Source organism: Dryobates pubescens, chromosome 15 (assembly GCF_014839835.1).
Source record: "Dryobates pubescens isolate bDryPub1 chromosome 15, bDryPub1.pri, whole genome shotgun sequence".
Taxonomy (NCBI): Eukaryota; Metazoa; Chordata; class Aves; order Piciformes; family Picidae; genus Dryobates; species Dryobates pubescens.
This window is the reverse complement of record NC_071626.1, coordinates 25,168,245-25,194,663: the sequence shown is the minus strand read 5'-3', so window position 1 is coordinate 25,194,663 and position 26,419 is coordinate 25,168,245. Positions and strand designations below refer to the sequence as shown.

The 26,419-nt window shown below is 51.3% G+C and overlaps 1 protein-coding gene across 1 annotated transcript in view; it reads left to right on the top strand.

Moving 5' to 3' along the window:
- The window catches only part of CACNA1C (calcium voltage-gated channel subunit alpha1 C), a 669,515-nt gene that overhangs the window by 391,698 nt on the left and 251,398 nt on the right, over window positions 1-26,419 (top strand). The window contains exon 5 of the mRNA XM_054168007.1: window positions 6,929-7,068. Coding sequence (XP_054023982.1) covers window positions 6,929-7,068 — 140 coding nt within the window. The remainder of the gene's footprint in view (window positions 1-6,928; window positions 7,069-26,419) is intronic.

Genomic DNA, 26,419 nt, shown 5'->3' with positions numbered 1-26,419 from the left:
ACTGCACTGCCTCCCTGGGCAGCACATTCCAATCCCTGAGCACTCTTGCTGGCAACAAATTCTTCCTACTGCCCAGTCTAACCCTGCCCTGCTGCAGCTTGAGGCTGTTCCCTCTTGTTCTATCACTAATTACCTGGGAGAAGAGACCAGCACCAACCTCTCCACAACCTCCTTTCAGGTAGCTGTAGAGAGCCAGGAGGTCTCCCCTCAGCCTCCTCTGTTTCCCACTAACCATCCCCAGCTCCTTCAGTCACTCTCCATCAGATTGCTTCTCCAGGCCCTTCCCAGCTTCCTTGCCCTGCTCTGCCCTGGCTCCAGCACCTCCACATCTCTCTTGGATTGAGGTGCCCAGAGCTGGACACAACCCTCCAGGTGTGGCCTCCCCAGAGCTGAGTCCCAGGGGACAATCCCCTCCCTGCTCCTGCTGGCCACAGCATTGCTGATCCCAGCCAGGAGGCCTTTGGCTTTCTAGGCCAGCTGGGCACACTGCTGGCTCCTGTTCAGCTGCTTGTCCATCAGCACCCCCAGCTCCCTTTCTGCCAGCAGCTCTCCAGCCACACTGCCCCAAGCCTGTAGTGTTGCTTGGGGTTGTTGTGCCCCAAGTGCAGGCCCTGGCACTTGGCCCTGCTGGAGCTCATCCTGTTAACATTGGCCATGGATCCAATCTGTCCAAGTCCCTCTGCAGAGCCTCCCTGCTGTGGTGCAGATCAGCACAGACACCTAACTTGGTGTCATCTGCCAACTTACTGCTGGCACACTCTGTGCCTTCAGCAAGGTCATCTCTAAAGATGTTAAACAGAAGTGGTCCCAACACTGAGCCCTGAGGAACACCTCTTGTGCACGGCCACCAGCTGGATTCACCTCTGCTGACCACCACTCCTGGGGCCCTTTATCCCAGGCAGTGCTTTATCCAGCAGAGCATTGCTCAGCCAAGCCATCAGCAGCCAGTTTGGCCATGAGGATTCTGTGGGAAACAGTGCCAAAGGCTTTCTGAATGTCGTTAGCTGGAAGGAAACAAAACTGACTCCTGCTTTGGTTTGGTGTTTTAAATGGGGAGGATTTTTAATGGCCACAAGAAGGGGCCATCAGAGGCCTTACCTTTCCTCTGTCTCATCCTTGGTGGGGTTTCTGAAGAGGATTCTTCTTCCCTTTCCCCCCTTTTTCTTCCCTTCCCCCCCTTTCTTTCCCATCCCCTTTTCCTTCCCTTCCCCCCCTTTTCTCCCCTTCCCCCCTTTTTCCTCCCTTTCCTCCCCTTTTCCTTCCCTTTCCTCCCCTTTTCCTTCCCTTTCCTCCCCTTTTCCTTCCCTTTCCTCCCCTTTTCCTTCCCTTTCCTCCCCTTTTCCTTCCCTTTCCTCCCCTTTTCCTTCCCTTTCCTCCCCTTTTCCTTCCCTTTCCTCCCCTTTTCCTTCCCTTTCCTCCCCTTTTCCTTCCCTCCCCCACATTTTCTTCCTTTTTTCCTCCCTTTTCTGCTCTTTTGCCCCTTTTTCTGCTCCTCTCCCCCACTTTTTCTCCCCTTCTTCCCCCTTTATTTCTCTCCCTTAACCCCTTTTTCTTCACTTTCCTATTCTTGTTTTACTTTTTCTTTATTCAACACCCAGCCATCCCCTGCAGGGCCATTCACAGCCACAAAAGCACATGGTGCTGGGAGCCTCTGAGTCATAGCTGTCTCCCCATGCCCTGACTCAGGGGATGACAGGGGCAATGAAGCAGGATTGACAAGATGGACTGTACATTTGAAGTGTGGAGTAAAGATTCAGTAGGCCAGATTGGGCACAGTCTAGGCCTCAATACAAAAGGGAAAGAGACTGAAATGGATGAGGGAAATGAAAGGTTTTATTGCATTGGTAAAAGGCAGAATTAGCACAGGGGGAGACCTCAAACATGAGGGTAGGGGAACACTCGAACAGCTTGCCCAGGGAGGTGGTTGAGGCCCCATCCCTGGAGATATTCAAGGGCAGGCTCAAGAGGGCTCTGGGCAGCCTGATCTAGTTGAAGATGTCCCTGCTGACTGCAGAGGGGGATGGACTGGGTGACCTTTGGAGGTGCCTTCCAACCCAGCCCATTCTGTGATTCTATGATTCCATGATTTTTTGATTCTATGATCCTGTGATTCTATGAAATGTGTTCAAGCAGGAGTTACCTCCCTTCAGGGAGTTGTAGAGAGCAAGAAGGTCTCCCCTGAGCCTCCTCTTCTGCAGGCTAAGCAACCCCAGCTCCCTCAGCCTCTCCTCCCAGGGCTGTGCTCCAGACCCCTCCCCAGCTTTGTTGCCCTTCTCTGGACACCTTCCAGCATCTCAACCTCCTTCCTAAACTGAGGGGCCCAGAACTGGACACAGGACTCAAGGTGTGGCCCAAGCAGTGCCGAGTACAGGGCAGAATGACCTCCCTGCTCCTGCTGGCCACACTGTTCCTGGTGCAGGCCAGGATGTCCTTGGCCTTCTTGGGCACCTGGGCACACTGCTAGCTCATGTTCATCTGCTGTCACCCAGTACCCCCAAGTCCGTCTCTGCCTGGCTGCTCTCAGCCACTCTCCCCAGCCTGTAGCACTGCATGGGGTTATCGTGGGCACCGTGTAGAACTTGGCACTTGGATGTGTTTTGTTTCTGCTCCTCCTGAATTTAGGACATTGTAAAGCTTTCCTTAGGCTGCAGAATTCTAGAGCAGCCCATGAGTGGCAGGAGAGATGTTCTTGTTGCCAGCTGCTGTTTGGTAAAACGTAGAGCTGATGAGAATCATTGAATCATAGAATGGTTTAGGTTGGAAGGGACCTTAGAGATCATCTGCTCCAGACTCCCCGCCATGGGCAGGGACACCTCTCAACTAGACTTGGTTGCACAAGGCCTCCTCCAACCTGGCCTTAAACACACCCAGGGAGGAGGCATCCACAGCCTTCCTGGACAGCCTGTTGCAGAGTCTCGCCACCCTCAGACTGAAGAACTTCTTCCTAAGATCCACTCTAAACCTGCTTTTCCTCAGCTTCAAACCATTCCCACTTGTCCTGTCTCTAGACACCCTTATGGAAAGTCCCTCTGCAGCCTTCCTGTAGGATCCCTTCAGGTATTAGAAGGCAGCTCTGAAGTCCCTCCCAGAGTCTTCTCTAGGCTGAACAGCCTCAGCTTCCTCAGCCTATCCTTGTAGCAGAGGTGCTCATCCCCTCCAGACTCTAGTTGCACTTGGGGAAACAGCAGTTGAGATACTTTCCTGAGATCAGAAAAGGACAACAGAAGCATCCCCATCATGGGCCCAGCTCTGCAGCCTGTCCAGGTCCCTCTGGATGGCATCCTTTCCCTCCAGCTGTCAGCAGCACCACACAGCTTGGTGTCATCAGCAAACCTGCTGAGGTGCACTCAGTGCCACTGTCCATGGCACCCACAAAGGTGTTGAACAAGCCTGGTCCCAGGACTGATCCCTGAGGGACTCCACTTCATCATCATCATCATCATCATCATCATCATCATCATCATCATCATCATCATCATCATCATCATCATCATCCCATTTAAGAAACTACTTTTGCATTTGCATTCCCCTAATCCACACTGTCTGTGCTATGAGTGTTGGGGAAATGTGATGAGTTAGACACTTTGGTAAACTGAAGCCTTCTCCTTCTTTTTTTCTGTCCAGGGCAAGCTCCCCACATTTGTGGCCCCACCAGTGAGTTCCAGTTGCAGACTGCAGGCAGTGGTGCTCCTTGGAAAGCAATCAAGCAGCACAGTCTCTGCTTGATAGGCAGTTTGGGGACTCTCAGTGGAACATGCCACCCTAGGCAGCAGGGCCAGGGAGGGGATTCTCCTCCTCTACACTACTCTTGTGAGCCCCCCATCTGGAGCACTGTGTCCAGTTCTGGAGCCTCTGTTCCAGGAGGGATCTGGAGGTGCTGGAAGGTGTCCAGAGAAGGGCCACAAGGAGGAGCAGAGGGCTGGAGCTGCTCTGCTATGGAGACAGACTGAAGGAGTTGGGGTTGTGCAGTCTGGAGAAGAGAAGGCTCTGAGGAGACCTAATTGTGGCCTTCCAGTAGCTACAAGAAAGCTGGGGAAGGAATTCTTAGGGTGTCAGGGAGTGACAGGACTGGGAGGGATGGAACAAAACTAGCAATGGGTAGATTCAGATAGGATGTTGGGAAGAAGTTGTTCCCCATGAGGGTGGTGAGAGACTGGCACAGGTTGCCCAGGGAGGTGGTGGAAGCCTCATCCCTGGAGGTGTTTGCAGCCAGGCTGGATGTGGCTGTGAGCAACCTGCTGTAGTGTGAGGTGTCCCTGGCCATGGCAGGGGGGTTGGAACTGGTTGATCCTTGAGGTCCTTTCCAACCCTGGCAATTCTGTGGTTCTATGGCAGTCAGGGGGTATTGATGGGATCCTGGCAGAGGCACTGCAGGCTGTGAAACCTGAGAGAAATTGGCAGGTGCTGAATCCAGGCTTCTCCAGCTAGGTGGCTCCTGGCATCCCAGACAGCTTCTTTAAAGTTCCCCCTGGTACCTCCATGGCATGCTCGTGGCCAAGGGGGCTCTGCCACTCTGAGACAAGCATTTTCTACAGAGCACCAAACATCCAGCTAGACTGGCACAGCTTTTAACCTCCACTGGGTATGGTTGGGTTCAAGATGATGACTTCAAGGCTGAAAGCATTGTCATTAGCAAATGCATGAGGAATCCCTCCTCCCCCCAGCTGTACTAATGTTTTACCAGAAAAACACAAGCTGCTTCCAGAAAGCTCATTTATTAAATCAAGCTCTTATGAACACATTGGGTGAGCCTTCAGCATTGTCTTCCCTGCCTTGCTCTGCCTTTTCAAAAGCATTTTGAGTGAGACATCTTCTCCCCAACGCAGCTGCTCCTCCCAGCCAAGACAAAATGCTGGCTGGGGTGATGAAACAGTTCTGCACTTTCCCTGGCCAGTGCATCAGGGGATGGACAAATGGATACCCAAGCAGATCATAGAGCCATAGAAACAGAACCAGTCAGGGTTGGAAGGGACCACAAGGATCATCCAGTTCCAATCCCCCTGCCATGGGCAGGGACACCCCACACTAGATCAGCTTGGCCAGAGCCTCAGCCAGCCTGGGCTTAAACACCTCCAGGGACAGGGCCCCAACCACCTCCCTGGACAACCCATTCCAGGGCTTCACCACTCTCATGGGGAAGAACTTCCTCCTCACCTCCAGCCTGCATCTCCCCACCTCCAGCTTCATTCCATTCCCCCTAGTCCTATCACTACCTGAGATCCTGAGCAGTCCCTCCCCAGCCTTCTTGTAGCCCCCTTCAGATACTGGAAGGCCACAATGAGGTCACCTGGGAGCCTTCTCTTCTCCACACTGAACAGCCCCAACTCTTTCAGTCTGTCCTCATAGGAGAGGTGCTCCAGCCCTCTGCTCATCCTCCTGGCCCTGCTCTGGACACCTTCCAGCACCTCCATATCCCTTTTGGAATAGGTGCTCCAGAACTGGAGGCAGTACTCCAGGTGGGGTCTCCCCAGGGCTGAGCAGAGGGGGAGAATCCCCTCCCTGGCCCTGCTGGCCACTCTGAGCATACTCCCTGCTCTGCAAATGTGCAGCTTGAAGGATCCCTGAGTGTTGCACTGAGTTCTGCCTGCAGTGACCTTCATGAATCTCAATTCCTTATAAAATGGATGACAGATAATTAGTGATTGGATTAATTATGGAGTTTGTTTTGTTTTCTTTTTTGTTTTGCTTTGTTTTCCCCCAAGGTTGGTTGTTGATTCATAAAGACAGCAAAGTATAGCAGCAGAAAGGACAATTCCTACCATTTCTGCTTTCTTGCCTTTCCACCCAACTCCCACTGAGTATGTCACAGATCACAGAATGTTGGGGGCTGGAAAGGACCCCCAAAGCTCACCCAGCCCAACCCCCCTGCCAGAGCAGGAGCACCTAGAACAGATCACACAGGAACACATCCAGGTGGGTCTGGAATATCTCCAGAGAGGGAGACTCCACAACCCCCCTTGGGCAGCCTGTGCCGGGCTTCTGTCACCCTCACAGGGAAAACATTTTGTATGTTTGTATGGAGCTTCCTCTGCCTCAGCTTCCACCATTGCCCCTTGTGCTGTCACTGGGCATCACCCAGCAGAGCCTGGCTCCAGCTTCTTGGCCAGACTGTCTGGTAAGGAGAATTAGAATTAGAATAAGAATTAGAATGAATTAGAATTAGAACTAGGATTAGAATTAGAACTAGAATTAGAATTAGAATTAACCAGGTTGCAAAAGACCTTTGAGATCATTGAGTCCAACCTATCACCCAGCACCATCTAATCAACTCAACCATGGCACCAAGTGCCTCATCCAGGCTCTTCCTAAACACCTCCAGGGATGGTGACTCCACCACCTCCCTGGGCAGCACATCCCAGTGGCCAATTCCTCTTTCTGGGAAGAACTTTCTCCTCACATCAAGCCTAAACCTACCCTGGTGCAGGTTGAGACTGTGTCCTCTTGTTCTGGTGCTGGGTGCCTGGGAGAAGAGACCAACCCCCACCTGGCTACAACCTCCCTTCAGGGAGTTGGAGAGAGCAAGAAGGTCTCCCCTTGAAGGCTGCCTTCAAAATCCAACCCATGTGCTCTGCTGGTGGTGACCCTCTGAATGTGGAAGTGCCTGGTGTGCCCCAGGGCACAGGGCAAGGAGCACATGTGCCCATGGTGCCATGCAGGCTGGTAGGCTGCGGCTGGCTGAAGGAGGAGCATGTCATGTTTGTGTCTGCTGCAGACACAAGTGTGTTGCCAATGGTGCAGACATCCCCATTAGGCTGTTGCATATGGGAAGAGTCTGTCTCTCCTCTGCCATATGTGGAAGTCGACACAGATATGTGACACTCTTCACAGGTCTGAGAGGTAGTTTGGGCGATACGGCGCTGCTCTCTGTTCCTGTTTAGCCCACAGCCTTACTGTCTGCCTACAGATTGTCTCCTCTTTCTTTTTGCAGGCTTTTTAGTGCAATTTTAGAACAAGCAACCAAAGCAGATGGAGGGAATTCAATAGGAGGGAAAGGTGCCGGCTTCGACGTGAAAGCGCTGCGAGCTTTCCGAGTGTTGCGTCCCTTACGGCTGGTGTCTGGAGTTCCCAGTAAGTCACTGCTCGTCTTTTGGGGCTGTCTGTGGTGTGGCATGGGGCAGTGTCACCATTTTGAAGGATGAAGCGTGATGCAGAGCATTTCTCTGTGTGTGAGGCCCCTTTTCAAGTGGATGTGTTTCTGACAAGCAGGATATTAATCAAAGGATTAGGGGAGCCGGCGGGGGATGGAATTCCATGGTGTCTCAGGCTGGTTGTGCAACCTTTGTAAACAATGAAAGTGACAGATCCAAGACTGTAATGGTTTCATAACTGAAACAGTTGTCAAGCTGCAGTGCATTTTGGCTATTACAGAATCACACAGGCTGGAATAGAGCTCTGAGCTCATCGAGCCCAGCCTAGGAGCCAACCCCACCACACCAACCAGGCCATGGCACTGAGTGCCACATCCAGTCTGGCCTGAAACACCTCCAGGGACAGCGACTCCACCACCTCCCTGGGCAGTCCATTCCAGTCTCTAATTCCCCTTCCCATCAGGAGGTGCTTCCTAACATCCAACCTAAACCCCACTGGTGCAGCCTGAGGCTCCTCTTGTCGTGTCACACGTTGCCTGACCCCCACCTGACTACAGCTTCCCTCCAGGCACTGTTAGAGTGTGTTAAGGTCCCCCCCTGAGTCTCCTCTAGGCTAAAGATCTAGTACTATAAATACTTGACCTTGATCAAAACACTGTATGGTCATTTGTGTTGATTTTTGGAGGGGGAGAGGAGCCCTTCCATTGCAATTGCATTTCTATCTTTGCATGTGACCTTCTGATCTGGGAGCAATTTGGAGGCAGCAGGGACGCAGGGCCGTGACACAGTGCTGCTCTCTGGTAGTCTTATTTGCTCAAGTTATTTGCAATGCCCCTGAGAGTCCTCAAGCAGCTCTTGATAGTCTAACATCCATTTTCTTATTTACAGTGAAGCTATGAGTAACTGGAAGTCTGCTCATTCTGTTGCAGAGGTGGAGTGAGGACACCACAGTGGGGGAGCATGTGTTAATAGAGGGGACCTCTTGGCCTCTTGGAGAGAGGGTTACTCAAAAGCTGTCATTGCTCTCTGTGTTTACAGCAAGGAGAGATGGAGTTAACAGGAAAGGACTTATCTCCAAAATAGCTGTGGAGGGAGCTATGTTTATTTGTATTTGGGCAGATTGCTGGTTTGATATCTTAAAGCACTTCTAGCCTTAGTCATTCAAAAGCACTGAGTTGAGTTGCCATAAACTGTGAGATCAGCTTAAAAACCACAGTTTGGTTGTTGGGGGGGTGGGGGGGGAGGGGAAGTGTGAGGTTCTTTGGTTTTGCCTTGTTTTCTGACCCACGAGGTTGTATCCAAGCTATCTTTGCAGCCTTCTCCCCACAGCCATGAAGGGTAGAAACTTTTGAAATGAAAGGTGAGGGGCTGTCTGGGAGGAGCTGAGGCACTGGCAGCACTATTTGGCCTCACAAAAAGCCATACTTGGGCCACAGGGCCTCAGCTTGTGCCCAGGCCTCAGCTTGTGCCCAACTTGGGGTCACTTTGGTGAGTTGAAAGTGTGGAAAAGCAGACAACAGGCAGTTAGACAGCTAAGGACTTTCCCCTCTGATGCAGAACTGACAGCCACTATTCATGCCACCTCTGGTAGGGGTTACTGTAGTGGATTGTTTCATGCAGCCACTCATGTACCATGCAGTCCACACAGAATACAGCTCCTTGGGTTTGCCACAGTTGATTCATGAAGTGTGTTATGTCTGTGACATTCACATTGCACTGGCACCCACTTGAACCCAGGCTGTAAATAAAGGGTTTATTCTATCACAGTCCTGTGGTGCTTTAGAATAGCATAGCATAGCATAGCATAGCATAGCATAGCATAGCATAGCATAGCATAGCATAGCATAGAATTAACCAGGTGGGAAAAGAGCTTTGAGATCATCAAGTCCAACCTGTCACCCAGCACCATCTAATCAACTAAACCATGGCACCAAGTGCCTCATCTAGGCTCTTCTTAAACACCTCCAGGGATGGGGTCTCCACCACCTCCCTGGGCAGCACATCCCAATGGCCAATCTCTCTTGCTGGGAAGAATTTCTTCCTAACCTCCAGACTAAACCTCCCCTGGTGCAGCTTGAGACTGTGTCCTCTTGTTCTGGTGCTGGGTGCCTGGGAGAAGAGACCAACCCCCACCTGGCTACAACCTCCCTTCAGGTAGTTGTAGGTGACCTCTTGTTCTGTCTAGTTGCATGCCCCCTGTATGGTAAGGGGAAGGTACTTGAATTTAAACAAGCATGGACTGGGGTGTTCTTTCTCAGTGAGATGCTGCTTGCTCTGGCACATGTTCTGAGAGTTGGTCTGACAGGCTGAGATTAACTGTGCTCATAGTCCTTGCTGTTTTGGAGTACAACATGTGTTCTCCAATACACATGCTCTTCAAGTCTCTTGGTGTTTGATCTTAGAGGACCAGAAGCACCTGAGGGAGCCAAATCTGGCAGTTCATATCCATATCCGTATCCATAAGTTTAGGAAAGATGTTGAGTTGCTGGAACATGTCCAGAGGAGGGCAACAAAGCTGGGGAGGGGTCTGGAGCACAGCCCTGTGAGGAGAGGCTGAGGGAGCTGGGGTTGCTTAGCCTGGGGGAGAGTAGGCTCAGGGGAGACCTCATTGCTCTCTACAACTACCTGAAGGGAGGTTGTAGCCAGGTGGGGGTTGGTCTCTTCTGCCAGGCAACCAGATCCAGAACAAGAGGACACAGTCTCAAGCTGTGCCAGGAGAAGTTTAGGTTGGAGGTGAGGAGAAAGTTCTTCCCAGCAAGAGAGATTGGCCATTGGGATGTGCTGCCCAGGGAGGTGGTGGAGTCACCATCACTGGAGGATGAAGCACTTGGTGCCATGGTTTAGTTGATTAGATGATGTTGGGTGATAGGTTGGACTTGATGATCTATGAGGTCTTTTCCAACCTGGTTAATTCTCTTCTACTCTATTCTAATATGATCTTGATCCCAGCAGTCTATCTGATAGTCTACTTGTGGGTTTTCTCCTCAAGAGAAGTATTTAGTTTGCACCAGAACAGAATCAAAGAGCCAGCAAATGTTTTGCCTGGACAACAAATGGCAGTCAAGTGAGAAGCAGGCAAACCATCAGCTTCATCTGACAGACATCCTCATTAGCCTTTATGGTTCTGACTATTTATTGGCCCAGGCTTCACTGGGGCTGCTGTGGCTTGTAGAAAGCTAATAGAGCCTCAGCCTTCACTGGCTACTTTTCAACTACTCAATTCTTGCTGGTTAACCTAGGTAGATGTTGTCACACCCATATCTATTAGACTGTCACTCTTCTTATGAGGCTTCTTAGAGAAGGTTGCCTAAGCCAACCATATATTGTGCATTACAGGACTACATTCATTTATACTAAGCTAGAGCAGAGGTTTAGAAGTCAAAGCTCTGGGTTCTGTTCAAGTTTTGTCCCTGACACATCTCAAAGGCCAGCAGGTGAGGTGCCAGTATTGCACTTGCTGTGTTTTGCCATCCATACAGAATGCCTTTTGCTTCCTTCCCTTTCCATGGGAAATGTAGGAAGCTCTTCTGCTGTCAGGAGACAACCCACACAGATCTCTCCTACAATTGCATGAATGTAGCATGCATTGCAGTTTCTTCTCACTTACCAGACTTGCTGTATGGAAGCAGCATCTCATCAGTAACAGGGAATCTTCTGGGTCATTGGCAGCTGCCTTCTGGCAGCCCAACATCTGCTGCTTGGCTGGAGGTCCAGGTCTCACTACCACGATTTGGAGGGGGGGAAGAAACCCTGTAAAGCACAACTGGCTTTGTAAACCCAATTCATGAGGCATGTAAAGCTTCTCCTCATCAGGGCTGGGGTTGAGAAATAGGTTGGCTGAGGTGGAGAGATTGGTTTGAAGCATGGAATATTTTTTCCTGAGTCAAAAGAAGTTTTCCCTCCTTGCTCAATCCGTGGGAAATAATCCAGTTGAAGAGGCACATCTTTTGTGTCCAAATTCAGGCATTTAAAGATCTAGTTCAGAATATAGCAAATTTCCATCTAAGTGTGGTTGGAAGTAAGGGAAAAAACATATAAATCATACAATCATAGGATCAGTAAGGTTGGAAAAGACCTCAGAGATCAGCAAGTCCAACCTGTCACCCAACACCTCATGACTGACTAAACCATGGCTCCAAGGGCCACATCCAAGCCTTTTTTGAGCACCTCCAGTGATGGTGACTCCACCACCTCCCTGGGCAGCACATCCCAATGGCCAATCTCTCTTGCTGGGAAGATCTTTCTCCTCACCTCCAACCTAAACTTCTCCTGGCACAGCTTGAGACTGTGTCCTCTTGTTCTGGTGCTGGTTGCCTGGGAGAAGAGACCAACCCCCACCTGGCTACAGCCTCCCTTCAGGGAGTTGGAGAGAGCAATGAGGTCTCCCCTGAGCCTCCTCTTCTGCAGACTAAGCAACCCCAGCTCCCTCAGCCTCTCCTCACAGGGCTGTGCTCCAGACCCCTCCCCAGCCTCGCTGCCCTTCTCTGGACACCTTCAAGTCTCTCAATGTCCTTCTCAGTTTTTACATTATTGAAGGTTTTCCAATAGGATTTAAACTCTTTGTGCTGGAAGGAGGGCAGGAAGAAACATCCAATCCAGCAGTGATGTAGCATGTTGCAATTCAAAAGAGAGAATCACTCCTGACTACTTGAAAGGGCAATCAGTGGCTCCCACACATGATAGCTCACACCCATGGAACTTCTTCAGTTCCTTTCCTGGTACCTTCATTCACACTGCTCCATTATGCACCTCCTACATCCCATTCATCCTCTTTATGGGGCACAGTACCACATTGTTGCCACAGGTTGTTGCCTATCTTACATTTACCAAACTTCATTTCTAAGCCCTTGCAGATAAATTCAAAGCCATCTAATTGTGCTGTGGTCTGCATTTGTATTCTCAAAGAGACCCTCTGCTGCTCACCCAGATTTATGTGGGCAGAGGACTATGATCTCCTCGACAAAGCTCAAGAGGAAACCTGACTGTTACACTGGGACAAAACCTCACCAGCTTTTTTCACTAAGCCCTTGATGTGTTCCAGCTTCACTGGAGTGTGTCCTGTCAGGAGAGAGTCACTCAAAGGCAGTGTAGGTGGATGTCCAGCACCAGAGCTTCACCAATCTACTGGAGCTGGAACAATTACATAACTGGGAAGCAGAGGGCATGAGCAAAAGAGCCTGAGCAGACCCAACTCATGGCAGTGTAATGTCTTTCTAGCAGGGGAACAATAGTGTGCAGCTGAGGATGGGGTTTAGTTAACATGAAATAAGACTGAGAAATGACTACCTTTACATGGAGAGAAGGCTCTGAGAAGTCCTTCCTGTGGCCTTCCAGGATCTGAAGGGGGCTACAAGAAAGCTGGGGAGGGACTTTTGAGGGTGTCAGGGAGGGATAGGACTGGGGGGGATGGAAACAAAACTAGAAGTGGGGAGATTCAGATTGGATGTGAGGAAGAAGTTGTTCCCCATGAGGGTGGTGAGAGCCTGGCACAGGTTGCCCAGGGAGGTGGTGGAAGCCTCATCCCTGGAGGTGTTTGCAGCCAGGCTGGATGTGGCTGTGAGCAACCTGTTGTAGTGTGAGGTGTCCCTGGCCATGGCAGGGGGGTTGGAACTGGCTGATCCTTGAGGTCCCTTCCAACCCTGCCCAGTCTATCATTCAGTGGATCTGCCCTGTCTCTTCATGCTTTATTAAAGTTTTCTTCCTGCCAGGGCAAAGGGAAGGAGATCCAGGACCTTTCTTACTCTCCCTTTTCCCCTGAAGCAAATCCAATTGCTGTTCAACACATGTGACAATAACCTATCCCACAGTTACTTTAAGTTGATGTGAAAGCAGGATGCCTTCAGCCCCAAAGTGAAAGGAAAATTCAGACGGCTTTAGATCTTGGTCTGTTGCATTGTAATGAGTCCTCATTTGTGTTACTGCCACAGTTTTCTCCCATCCTTCTCACAAACTCAAAGAATAGAATGTCTTTGACCTTTGTAGTACATGGGGAAGTCTCCTGTCTGTACTTGACCTGTCCTGAAAGCCCTGAGCCAATGCATGATGCCACAGCAATGAGGATGAGAGGTAAAAAAGCCTGAAAGCTCATGACTGTAATGCTTGTGGACAACAATGCATGAGGAAAGTTTTGCTCCTGTGAGAGATGCTGGACCTGGCATTAGTAAACAAAGAAGGACTGGTTGGAGGTGTGAAGGTCTGGGGGGAATCTTGGCTGTAGTGCCCATGACATGTTAGAGTTTAATATCAACAGACAAAGAAGCAGGGTGATCAGTAAAACTTCAGCTCTGGACTTTAAGGGGGTTGACTTTGCCCTCTTGAAAGCCCTACTTAGAAATAGCCAGTGGGCTAGGGCCCTGGAAGGAAGGGGGGCTAAGAGAGCTGCTTAATATTCAAACTTTGCCTCCTCCAAGCTTAAGAGAAAAGTATTATTCCACTGGGAAAAAAAAGAATCAAGTAAGGGAGGCAGAAGTGCTGCATGGATAAGCAAGGAACTCTTACAGTAACACAGCAAAGGAAAAGGAGGTTTGCAATATAGAATCATAGAATCAACCAGGCTGGAAAAGACCTCAGAGATCATCAAGTCCAACCTATTGCCTAATACCCAACACCTCCTGACAACTCAACCATGGCTCCAAGGGCCACATCCAAGCCTTTTTTGAGCACCTCCAGGGATGGTGACTCCACCACCTCCCTGGGCAGCACATCCCAATGGCCAATTCCTCTTTCTGGGAAGAACTTTCTCCTCACCTCCAGCCTAAACTTCTCCTGGCAGCTTGAGACTGTGTCCTGTTCTGGTGCTGGTTGCCTGGGAGAGGAGACCAACCCCCACTTGGCTACAACCTCCCTTCAGGGAGTTGTAGAGAGCAATGAGGTCTCCCCTGAGCCTCCTCTTCTGCAGGCTAAGCAACCCCAGCTCCCTCAGCCTCTCCTCACAGGGCTGTGCTCCAGACCCCTCCCCAGCTTTCTTGCCCTTCTCTGGACACCTTCAAGTGTCTCAATGTCCTTCTTAAACTGAGGGGCCCAGAACTGGACACAGGACTCAAGGTGTGGCCTAACCAATGCAGAGTACAGGGGCACAATGACTTCCCTGCTCCTGCTGGCCTCACTATTGCTGATGCAGGCCAGGATGCCGTTGGCCTTCTTGGCCACCTGGGCACACTGCTGGCTCATGTTTAGGCAGGTGTCAATCAGCACCCCCAGGTCCCTCTCTGTTTGGGAGCTCTCAGCCACTCTGCCCCCAGCCTGTAGCTCTGCATGGGGTTGCTGTGGCCACAGTGCAGCACCTGGCACTTGGACTTGTTGAATGCCACTTGAGTTTGTTGAATGGCACTTGAATTTGTTAAGTGTGATGAGCAGGTAAACCTATGCTGGCTACAGAGGGAACTGCTACAAACACATTTGGACACAATTCATCTTCTAAATCTTAATTCTGCCTTAAATGTTGTTGCTGTTGCATTTTGATGATGTCAGCTTTTGCCAAGGCTGGTTTCTCCCTTTTCTCTTGGGTTATCTGCTCTCAAGCATGTTTCTTATGTTCTCCCTTCATTCTTGTCAACCATCTCTCCAGCACACCCAACCCCAAGTGAGCACAAGCTGCACCACCTTTCCCATGTCATTCCCTAGCTGGTTTCAGTCTCAAGTGGCCAGCTTAGTTTGCTTTCATTACAAATGGGAAGGGAGTGGAGACAAAAAGAAGAGAACAGTCTGAACCAAATGTCCTCATTAAGATTATTTCTTCATAGTTCACTTAAAACTCTACATGTGCCTTTCAAGTCTTTTATTTGCTTAGGTCACCATTACTCAAGGCAGTAATTTGATTCCTTTGTAGCAATACAGGAAGGACATGGACCTGATGGAGAGGGTCCAGAGGAGGCCACAAAAATGCTCAAGGGGTTGGAGCAGCTCTGCTACAAGGACAGGCTGAGGGAGCTGGGGGTGTTCAGCCTGGAGAAGAGGAGGCTCCAGGGAGACCTAATAGCAGCCTGCCAGTACCTGAAGGGGGCTACAAGAAGGCTGCAGAGAGACTGTTTGCAAAGGCCTGCAGGGACAGGACCAGGGGCAATGGCTTCAAACTAGAGAAGGGCAGATTGAGATTGGGTATCAGGAAGAAGTTCTTTACTATGAGGGTAGTGGAACACTGGCACAGGTTGCCCAGGGAGGTCCTTGAGGCTCTCTCCCTAGAGATATTCAAGGTGAGACTTGAAAGGGCCCTGGGCAGCCTGATCTAGTTGGGAATGTCCCTGCTGACTGGGGGGAGGTTGGACTGGAAGACCTTTGGAGGTCCTTCCAGCCTGGACCATTCTGTGATTCTATGATCTCCCATGGGTAAAAATCCCTTCTGTGAGCAGAGCTTACACCTTCAGGACCTCAAGCAGCTTTCCTTGAGTTGTCCAAGCTGATGTACTTTGTGATATAATTTATGGCAGAAGAGGTTACATTGGTTCAGCAGAAGCAAAGGGTTTCTCTTAGTAAGGAATATTGCTCCCAGAGGCTCAGAGTTCTGGGTGTAATAAAGGCTTCTCTCTTATGGAAGGAACTCAAATGAAAACTGGGAAATGTTTTATTATTTGATCTTGGCTTTGTAGCTCTTTAAAAACATCACTAACTGCAAATGTCTGTGTCAGCCTTTATCCTACCAGTGCCTGGGTGTGCTGGCATGGCTATCAGCATGTCTTCACAACACAACACAACAGAAAAATGCCAGGACCATCATGTGGGACCACACCAGGGTTCAGGCACTTCCTTCCAAATGAGTTGTGTTCAGCTCCAGGCCTCTCACTACAGGAAGGACACTGAGGTTCTGGAGCATTTTCAGAGAAGGGCAATGAGGCTGGGGAAGGGCCTGGAGCACCTGGGCTATGAGGAGGGCCTGAGGGAGCTGGGGGTGTTCAGGCTGGAGAAGAGGAGGCTGAGGGGAGACCTCATTGCTCTCTACAGCTCCCTGAAGGGAGGTTGGAGTGAGGAGGGGGCAGCCTCTGCTCCTTGGTGGCAAGAGACAGGAGCAGAGGGAATGGTTCCAAGCTTTGCCAGGGGAGGTTCAGGCTGGATGCTAGGAAATATTTCTTCCCAGAGAGGGCTCTCAGACACTGGAATGGTCTGCCCAGGGCAGTGCTGGAGCCACCATCCCTGGAGGTGTTTCAGCAGTGTGTGGAGCTGGTGCTTAGGGACATGGTTTGGTGCTGCCCCTGCAGTGCTGGGTGGAAGGTTGGACTGGATGAGCTTGGAGGTCTCTTCCAACTGGATGTTTTCTGTGGTCCTGTGGTGAAGAACATAAACCCCATGCTGACATCAAAGAGCAGATATGGAGAGAGTAAAAGAATCCTAGCTTGGCTGAGGGAAGAGGTGTTTCAGAGGTGCTCTGGGTGGGTCAGACTTTGTTTCTAGCACCATTTTGGGGTTTGTTCTTCAAGTAAATCCCAGAGCTCTCCTGCAGAGTGGGAATAGGGCATGGCCCTGAGAAGAGAGCCCATGTCATCAAGAGGCCTGTCCTAAATCATCTGAAAATCTAAGAATGCCATCTGCTGTCTCCTGGGAACAGTTTGTGTGGCTTTGATGTGCTGTTGTCTGGAGCAGGGAGGAGCAGAAGTGTGCAGCCAGCCTGCAGCTAACTGGGCTCAGCAGGAGTGTGCTGGCTTCCCAGCTGCTCACTTCTCCTTCCTACCTGCTCTGTCTCCAGCACAGGCAAGGGAAGATGCTGCTCTTCCAGCTCAGAATAGGAAGGGTACAATCTGCACTCTTCTCTGCTGACACTGGCCCCTAGATGACATCCTAACTGCATCTAAGGCACCCCAGGCTTCCATCAAATGTAACTCATGCTTTGGGTCTAGCTGGCCAAATTCTGAACTGCTTATTAATGTCAGATGTGGTAAGGATTTATGTGAAGCCCTTTGTTCACTTTGTCTGAAGTGAATACACATCTTATGCCAGTGAACTGTGCCTTGAAGATCTCTCACCTCCTCTCCTGAAGAGTACAGAACCCATCTCAGAAGTGGGGCACCAGAAGGCTGTTTGGCTGGGGTGGCACCTGGATGCTGAATTTGAGTTCATTGTGTTTGTCCTGACCTTCCAAAAGCATTGTTAGAAGCCTGTGGTGGTTGTAATTTTCAGAGAGTATCACAATCACAGAGTGTTAGGGGCTGGAAGGACTTCAAAAGCTCAATCAGACCAACCCCTGCTGCCACAGCAGGCTCACCTAGAGCAGGTCACACAGGAACACATCCAGGCAGCTCTTGAATGTCTCCAGAGAGGGAGACTCCACAACCCCCCTGGGCAGCCTGTGCCAGGGTTCTGTCACCCTCACAGGGAAAACATTTGCCTCCTGTTTCCATGGAACTTCCTCTGCCTCAGCTCCCACCACTGCCTCTTGTGCTGGCATTGGGCACCCCCCAGCAGAGCCTGGCTCCAGCCTCTGGGCACTCCCCCTGCACATCTTGATCAACATGAATGAGGGCAGCCCTTAGTCTCCTCCTCTCCAAGCTACAGAGCCCTCAGCTGCCTCCAAAATCTCATTAAAACACAGGGCAACAGACAAGTCAGAGAGATCTCTCAACCACAGAATACATTCTGTCTCCTCCAAACAAATGAACCCTTTTTTCAGTACTGACCTGACTGCAGTAATCCTGCATTGGGTACCACTGCTGTAGGAGGAAGAACCCCAAAGCACACTGAACTGACACAAATCTGAAGAAATAGCTTTCCAAATTTCAGAAGCTAAATAACCCTGTTGGAGATCTTCCCTCTTGGGGGTGCTGGGGGAGGAGAAGCTCAACAGGAGCCAGCAGTGAGCAGCTGCAGCCCAGAGAGCCAAGCAGAGCCTGGGCTGCAGCAAGAGAAGTGTGGCCAGCAGGGCCAGGGAGGGGATTCTCCCTCTCTGCTCTGCTCTGGTGAGACCACAGCTGGAGCTCTGTGTCCAGTTCTGGAGCCTCTGTTCCAGGAAGGATCTGGAGGTGCTGGAAGGTGTCCAGAGAAGGGCCATGAGGATGAGCAGAGGGCTGGAGCTGCTCTGCTGTGAGGACAGACTGAGGGAGTTGGGGTTGTGCAGTCTGGAGAAGAGAAGGCTCCAAGGAGACCTAATTGTGGCCTTGCAGTATCTGAAGAGGGCTCCAAGAAAGGTGGGGAGGGACTTTTGAGGGTGTCAGGGAGTGATAGGACTGGGGGGGATGGAGCAAAACTAGAAGTGGGGAGATTCAGACTGGATGTTAGGAAGAAGTTGTTGCCCATGAGGGTGGTGAGAGCCTGGCACAGGTTGCCCAGGGAGGTGGTGGAAGCCTCATCCCTGGAGGTGTTTGCAGCCAGGCTGGATGTGGCTGTGAGCAACCTGCTGGAGTGTGAGGTGTTCCTGGCCACGGCAGGGGGTTGGAACTGGCTGATCCTTGAGGTCCCTTCCAACCCTGCCCAGTCACTCATTCAGTGGATCTGCCCTGTCTCTTCATGCTTTATTAAAGTCTTCTTCCTGCCAGGGCAAAGGGAAGGAGATCCAGGACCTTTCTTACTCTCCCTTTTCCCCTGAAGCAAATCCAGCTGCTGTTTAACACATGTGACAATAACCTATCCCATCTGTGTTTTGCCCTTTGTAGCAGCTGCTTTTCTCTGAGCTGTCTGCATGGCTGTGCCTCTCATTTTTCCAGTGTTTGGTGATCTCCTCGTGGTTTGCCCTGCCACATCGCTCACAGCTCAGACCACAGCTGCTGGCCCTCTGCAAAGGCTCTTGTTTCATCTTCTTTTAAACTGAAGTGATGCTGAAGCTGATCAACACTTCTATACCAGAAGCCTTTTTGACAGAAAGTAGCTCATCAAATAAAGGAAAGAAGGGCTGTGAACATGATCAGGGGGTTGCTACAAGGACAGGCTGAGGGAGCTGGGGGTGTTCAGCCTGGAGAAGAAAAGGCTTTGGGGAGACCTAATAGCATCCTGCCAGTACCTGCAGGGGGCTACGGGATGGATGGAGAGAGGCTTTGCAAAGGCCTGCAGGGACAGGACCAGGGGCAATGGCTTCCAACTAGAGAAGGGCAGATTGAGATTGGGTGTTAAGAGCAAGGTCTGCACCATGAGGGAGGTGTTTGGGGACCCTTCCCTTGAGATATTCAAGGTGAGGCTCACAGTCAGCCTGATCTACTTGAGGGTGCTCAACTCCAAAATCAATCTAGGCCACCTCTCTGCAGGGGGACCTTCTCCCTGGGCAACCTACTCCAGTGTTCCACTACCCTCATGGTAATGAACTTCTTCCTAACAGCCAATACCAGAGCTACCCAGTGAGCTTCCCAAAGTTATTGCTTACTCATAGAATCACAGAATCAACCAGTTGGGAAAGGACCTCAGAGATCATCAAATCCAACCTATCACCCAAGACCTCCTGACAACTAAACCATGGCTCCAAGTGCCACATCCAATCCCCTCTTGAACACCTCCAGGGATGGGGACTCCACCACCTCCCTGGGCAGCACATTCCAATGGCCAATCTCTCTTGCTGGGAAGAACTTTCTCCTCACCTCCAGCCTCAACCTCCCCTGGCACAGCTTGAGACTGTGTCCTCTTGTTCTGGTGCTGGCTGCATGGGAGAAGAGACCAACCCCCACCTGGCTACAACCTCCCTTCAGGGAGTTGTAGACAGCAATAAGGTCTCCCTTGAGCCTCCTCCTCTCCAGGCTAAGCAACCCCAGCTCCCTCAGCCTCTCCTCACAGGGCTGTGCTCCAGACCCCTCCCCAGCCTCGTTGCCCTTCTCTGGACACCTTCAAGTCTCTCAATGTCCTTCTTAAACTGAGGGGCCCAGAACTGGACACAGGACTCAAGGTGTAGCCTAACCAGTGCTGAGCACAGGGCAGAATGACCTCCCTGCTCCTGCTGGCCACACTACTGTATCAGAAAGCATTTTATCTCCCTGAAGATATTTTGTTATCTGATGTTTGCAAGCTGAATTGTAAGTCTAATCAGCTTTATAAAAGTCAAAAGCAGCTAACTGGTGTGGGAAAGGTGTCTGAAATGGGACTGATTAGGCAGGGAAGAGATGAGTCTCCATATCCAAACTCTTCTTAAAATTGAGAGGCAAAGTTGCTGCAGATTTGCCTGGCCACCTCTTCTCAAGGGTTTTGGCACTGTACCATGCTCCACCTGGATGACCTGCTCTAGGTGCTCCTGCACTGGCAGGGGGTTGGACTGGATGAGCTTTCCAGGTCCCTTCCAACCCCTAACATTCTGTGATGCTGTGAGCTTGGGGTTGTTTTTTTTGCTGTTCCTTTCTCACCTCAGAGGATTGAATAATTATTTAGAGACTGGAATGTGCTGCCCAGGGAGGTGGTGGAGTTGCCACCCCTGGAGGTGTTTCAGGCCAGACTGGATGTGGCACTCAGTGCCATGGTCTGGTTGGTGTGGTGGGGTTGGGTCCTAGGCTGGGCTTGATGAGCTCAGAGCTCTATTCCAGCCTCAATAAGTCTGTGATTGTGTGATGAGGAAAACACAAGTCAGTTGTGTTTGCATACACATGCTGGATATAGGAATCCCCTAATGTGTGTGTGTGTGTCTGTGTGTGAAACATGAGTGAAAACATGGCTTGAAAAAGGGTGGAATGAGAGTATCCCAGGGCTTCTGAGAGCACTGGGGCTCTTCAGTATGGAGAAGAGAAGACTGAGAGGGGATTTAATAAAGGTTTATCAATATCTGAGGGCTGGGGGTCAGGAGGGAGGGGACAGGCTCTGCTCAGCTGCACCCTGGGATAGGACAAGGGGCAATGGATGGAAACTCCAGCACAGGAGGTTCCACCTCACCATGAGGAAGAACTTCTTCACTGTGAGGGTGCCAGAGCCCTGGAGCAGGCTGCCCAGAGAGGTTGTGGAGTCTCCTCTGGAGGCTTTCCATCTCTTTCTGGATGTGTTCCTGTGTAACCTGTGCTGGATTCTCTGGTCCTGCTCTGGCAAGGGGGTTGGACTGGAAGCTCTCCAGAGGTCCCTTCCAACCCCTAACATCCTGTGAGCTGTGCTCCTCACCATCCCTGGAGTGTGGACCTGGTGCTTAGGAACATGGTTTAGGGTTGACCCTTCAGTGGTGAGTTGAAGGTGGGACTGGATAATCTTTGAGGTCTCCTCCAACTGGATGCATTCGGTGATTCTGTGAAGAGATGCCAAAACTTTCTTTCTGCTTCAGCTAGCTCTCTGTACTGTATCATGCCTTTCCTCCCTATTCCAAGACCTTTTCTATTATTCTGGAAATAGAAATGACATCAGCACCAAGTATGCTGCACACCCACAGGATTTGCTTTATCTAGCAATCTGCCACCAATATTTTAAGACTCCAGCAAGACTGCAAGGAACTACCTCCCCAAATTATTACTGTGAAGCCATCCTTAACTGAACTGTGCCATATGAGTTCCCATTGCAACACCAGAGAGGAAAGTTGTCAATGTTTTGCTGCAGATCTCAGAATTGTCAGGGTTGGAAGGGGCCTCAAGGGTCATCCAGTTCCAACCCCCCTGCCATGGCCAGGGACACCTCACACTACAGCAGGTTGCTCACAGCCACATCCAGCCTGGCTGCAAACACCTCCAGGGATGAGGCTTCCACCACCTCCCTGGGCAACCTGTGCCAGGCTCTCACCACCCTCATGGGGAACAACTTCTTCCTAACATCCAATCTCAATCTCCCCATTTCTAATTTTGTTCCATTCCCCTCAGTGCTATCACTCCCTGACACCCTCAAAAGTCCCTCCCCAGCTTCCTTGTAGCCCCCTGCAGATCCTGGAAGGCCACAATTAGGTCTCCTCGGAGCCTTCTCTTCTCCAGACTGCACAACCCCAACTCCCTCAGGCTGTCCTCATAGGAGAGGAGCTCCAGCCCTCTGCTCATCCTCATGGCCCTTCTCTGGACACATTCTAGCACTTAGATAAGATGAACTTTATATCTGAGATGTCTTGCCATGGGTGGTGACGACCTGGGGACAGCAACTGTCTGTCCTTTCCCAGGCTCCCTGTCTGAATTGAATGAACCCATTCACATCTATGAACATTTTATATTTTAATACTTTTTTTTACCTGATTCCCAAAGTTTATTAGAGGATAGACTGCCACCCTGGGGAGTATTCCTGGCTGTACTGCCTGTGCTCTGGAAACAGAGAGCTGGAGTGGCAGTTTCTTAGTGGCTCATGGGAAAGAGCTGCGGTTTGTGGGTAGACCTCGCTCCCAGCTGAGGCTGGTGCAGAAACTCTGCCACTTCAGGGTGGTTCCCAGAAGTGATCTGACTCAGGCACTGTGCTGAGTCACAGATCCTTCCCTGCTTCCTCCTTGCTTACAGGAAGTAGTAGTTTTCTTCTAAACTACGTTAGAAGGGAGCAGTGTAATGCCCCAAAAATCCATGAGGAATTAGTTGGGGACCTGCTGAGCCACTTGGACACTCACAAGTTCATGGGACCGGATGGGATCCATCCTAGGGTGCTGAGAGAGCTGGCAGATGAGCTGCCAAGCCGCTCTCCATCATTTTCCTCCAGCCCTGGCTCACTGGAGAGGTCCCAGATGACTGAAACTGGCCAGTGTGGTTCCCATCCACAAGAAGGGTGGGATGGAGGAACCTGGAAACTCCAGGCCTGGCAGCCTGACCTCACTGCCAGGGAAAGTGATGGAGCAGATTATCCTGGGGGCAATAACTGCACCTGAAGGATGGCCAAGGGCTCAGGCCCAGCCAGCATGGAGTTAGGAAGGGCAGGTCCTGCCTCTCCAACCTGATCTCCTTCTATGCCCAGGTGACTGCCTGGTGGATGTGGGGCAGGCTGTGGATGTGGTCTGCCTGGACTTCAGAAAGGCCTTTGACACCATCCCCCACAGCAAACTGCTGTCTAAGCTGTCAGCCCCTGGCTTGGACAGCAGCTCTCTGAGCTGGGTTAGGAACTGGCTGGAGGCTGAGCCCAGAGAGTGGTGGTGAATGGTGCCACAGCCAGCTGGCAGCCAGGCACCAGTGGTGTCCCCCAGGGATCAGTGCTGGGCCCCATCCTCTTTAACATCTTCATTGATGATCTGGATGAGGGCATTGAGTCAGTCATCAGCAAATTTGCAGATGACACCAAGCTGGGAGCAGATGTTGGTCAGTTAGAGGGCTGAAGGGCTCTGCAGAGGGACCTCGACTGACTGCACAGATGGGCAGAGTCCAGCAGGAAGGCATTCAACAAGTCCAAGTGCCAGGGGCTGCACTTTGGCCACAGCAACCCCAGGCAGAGCTACAGGCTGGGGTCAGAGTGGCTGAGAGCTGCCAAACAGAGAGGGACCTGGGGGTGCTGATTGACACCTGCCTAAACATGAGCCAGCAGTGTGCCCAGGTGGCCAAGAAGGCCAGTGGCATCCTGGCCTGCATCAGGATCAGTGTGGCCAGCAGGAGCAGGGAAGTCATTGTGCCCCTGGACTCTGCATTGGTTAGGCCACACCTTGAGTCCTGTGTCCAGTTCTGGGCCCCTCAGTTTAAGAAAGACATTGAGAGACTTGAAGGTGTCCAGAGAAGGGCAACGAGGCTGGGGAGAGGCCTTGAGCACAGCCCTGTGAGGAGAGGCTGAGGGAGCTGGGGTTGCTTAGCCTGGAGAAGAGAAGGCTCAGGGGAGACCTCATTGCCCTCTACAACTACCTGAAAGGTGGTTGTAGCCAGGAAGGGGTTGGTCTCTTCTCCCAGGCAACCAGCACCAGAACAAGGGGACACAGTCTCAAGCTGTGCCAGGGGAGGTTTAGACTCGAGGTGAGGAAAAAGTTCTTCACTGAGCGAGTCGTTCGTCATTGGGATGTGCTGCCCAGGGAGGTGGTGGAGTCACCGTCCCTGGAGGTGTACAAGGGGAGATTGGATGTGGCACTTGGTGCCATGGTCTAGTTGTGGGGTCTGTTGGGACAGGTTGGACTTGATGATCCTTGGGGTCTCTTCCAACCTTGGTTATATTGCGATACTGTGATACTGTAATTACCTCTCACATTCTTGACACTGACTGATGTACAGAGATCTCTGTGTGTTTGTGTGTGTGCCCAGGAGGTGGAGGATGCATGGATGGAGTTGGAAGTCCTCTCCTTTTACTTCTGCTCATTCCCAAAGGGTCATTTCTGTGAGACTCTGTCAGCTCACACTCCTGGTTCAGGCAATGCCATGGTGCAGGCAAAATGTAGCCCTGCAAAACCAAAGGAGGAGACTTGGGCTATGCTTTACAGACTCACAGAAACATTCAGGTTGGGAAAGAGCCTCAGGATCACCAAGTCCAGCCCTGTGCCCTGCTCTACAAGGGTCACCCCTGAACCACATCCAAACCACCTTTAAACACATCCAGGCCTGGGGACTCCACCACCTCCCTGGGCAGCACATTCCAAGGCCTGACCACTCTTGCTGGGAACAAATCCTTCCTACTGCCCAGTCTGAACCTACCCAGTGGCAGCTTGAGGCCCTTCCCTCTTGTTCCATCACTAATGACCTGTGAGAAGAGACCAGCACCAAGCTCTCCACAAGCTCCTTTCAGATAGCTGTAGAGAGCAAAGAGGTCTCCCCTCAGCCTCCTCTTTGCCAAATTTTCTCTGAAGATCTGGACTGCTAATATGCTGAGAAGAAGGAACCAGCCTGTCCAGCACACCAAGTTTGATCCAGAGCTGTGCTTGGAAAGGTCCACATGCTTCTTCTGAGGCCAGACTACCACTAGTTTCCTTGGCTATGTTCCAGAGCACAACAATGCCAAGTGCATCTTAGCAGCTGGATCTGAGGCAGTTTGATTTTGGTTTCCTTTTGAGCCATCGTGTGAGTGCTGGTTGAAATCCAAAAAGGTTGTAAGTACACAGTGGGGCATGTGCATAATCCCATTGCCTTAGGTGCAGACACTTATGTGCTTAGAGACAAACACAGAATCACAGAACTGTCAGGGTTGGAAGGGACCTCAAGGCTCAGCCAGTCCCAACCCCCCTGCCATGGCCAGGGACACCTCACACCACAGCAGGCTGCTCACAGCCACATCCAGCCTGGCTGCAAACACCTCCAGGGATGAGGCTTCCACCACCTCCCTGGGCAACCTGTGCCAGGCTCTCACCACCCTCATGGGGAACAACTTCTTCCTAACATCCAACCTGAATCTCCCCTCCCCTAGATTGGATCCATCCCCCCACAGTCCTATCCCTCCCTGACACCCTCAAAAGTCCCTCCCCAGCTTACTTGTAGCTCCCTTCAGATACTGGAAGGCTACAAGAAGGTCACCTCAGAGCCTTCTCTTCTCCAGCCTGCACAACCCCAACTCTCTCAGTCTGTCCTCACAGCAGAGCAGCTCCAGCCCTCTGCCCATCCTCATGGCCCTTCTCTGGACCCCTTCCAGCACCTCCAGATCCTTCCTGTAATAGAGGCTCCAGAACTGGACACAGAGCTCCAGCTGTGTTCTCACCAGAGCAGAGCAGAGCAGAGGGGGAGAATCCCCTCCCTGGCCCTGCTGGCTCTGCTTCTCTTGCTGCAGCCCAGGCTCTGCTTGGCTCTCTGGGCTGCAAGTGCTGACTGCTGGCTCCTGTTGAGCTTCTCCTCCCCCAGCACCCCCAAGGCCTTTTCTCCAGGGCTGCTCTCAAGGCAGTCCCTGCCCAGCCTGGGATTGTCCCAACACAGCTGCAGGACCTTGCACTTGGTCTCATTGAACCACATGAGGTTGGCTTGGGCCCAGCTCTGCAGCCTGTCCCTCTGGATGGATCCCTTCCCTCCAGAGTGTGTGCTGCACCACACAGCTTGGTGTCGTCGGTGAACAGGTTCCTCAGTAACTGCCTGAAGTGATGAGACAGCAACCAGGATGATCATCTTGCTGAGAGACAAACACAGCACCGATTAACAGCTGTACAACCCCTGCAGCATCCCTGGGTGCTTCCCAAAGAGCTGGGAACGATCAGTGTTGCTTGGTAGAGGCTCTTTGCCTTCCTCCTTCCCTTTTCACTCCTACTCCACGGCTGTGGCCTAAACCTTTGGGTTGATGCAGTCCTCCGGAGGCTGGAGAGAGCTTGGCCTGGTGTAGAAAGCAATGTTGCTCCCATGTGATAAATATTTAAACCATTTCATCAGTGTAAATAAATGCTAAATGCTGTGAGCCCAGGGAATGGCATTAGTGTGTTTGACTTCCTGAAACATTCATGGAGCTGCTGTCAGCCAACAGAGTGCAGCCAAGGGAACTTTGGGGCTTTGGCAAGGTAAACTGCAGTGCTTTTTATATAAATACTAAGAGCTGTTTAAGATCTTCAATTATTAACAGAAGAAAAATGTGGGCTGAAAAAAACAACCAACCCTGCAAGCAATCCCTTTTGTGGCACTTCCCCTAAGCCCTGTGCAGCTATCACCGTGCCCACCCCGCAGCCAGCTTCGCCGGGCAGATGCTGC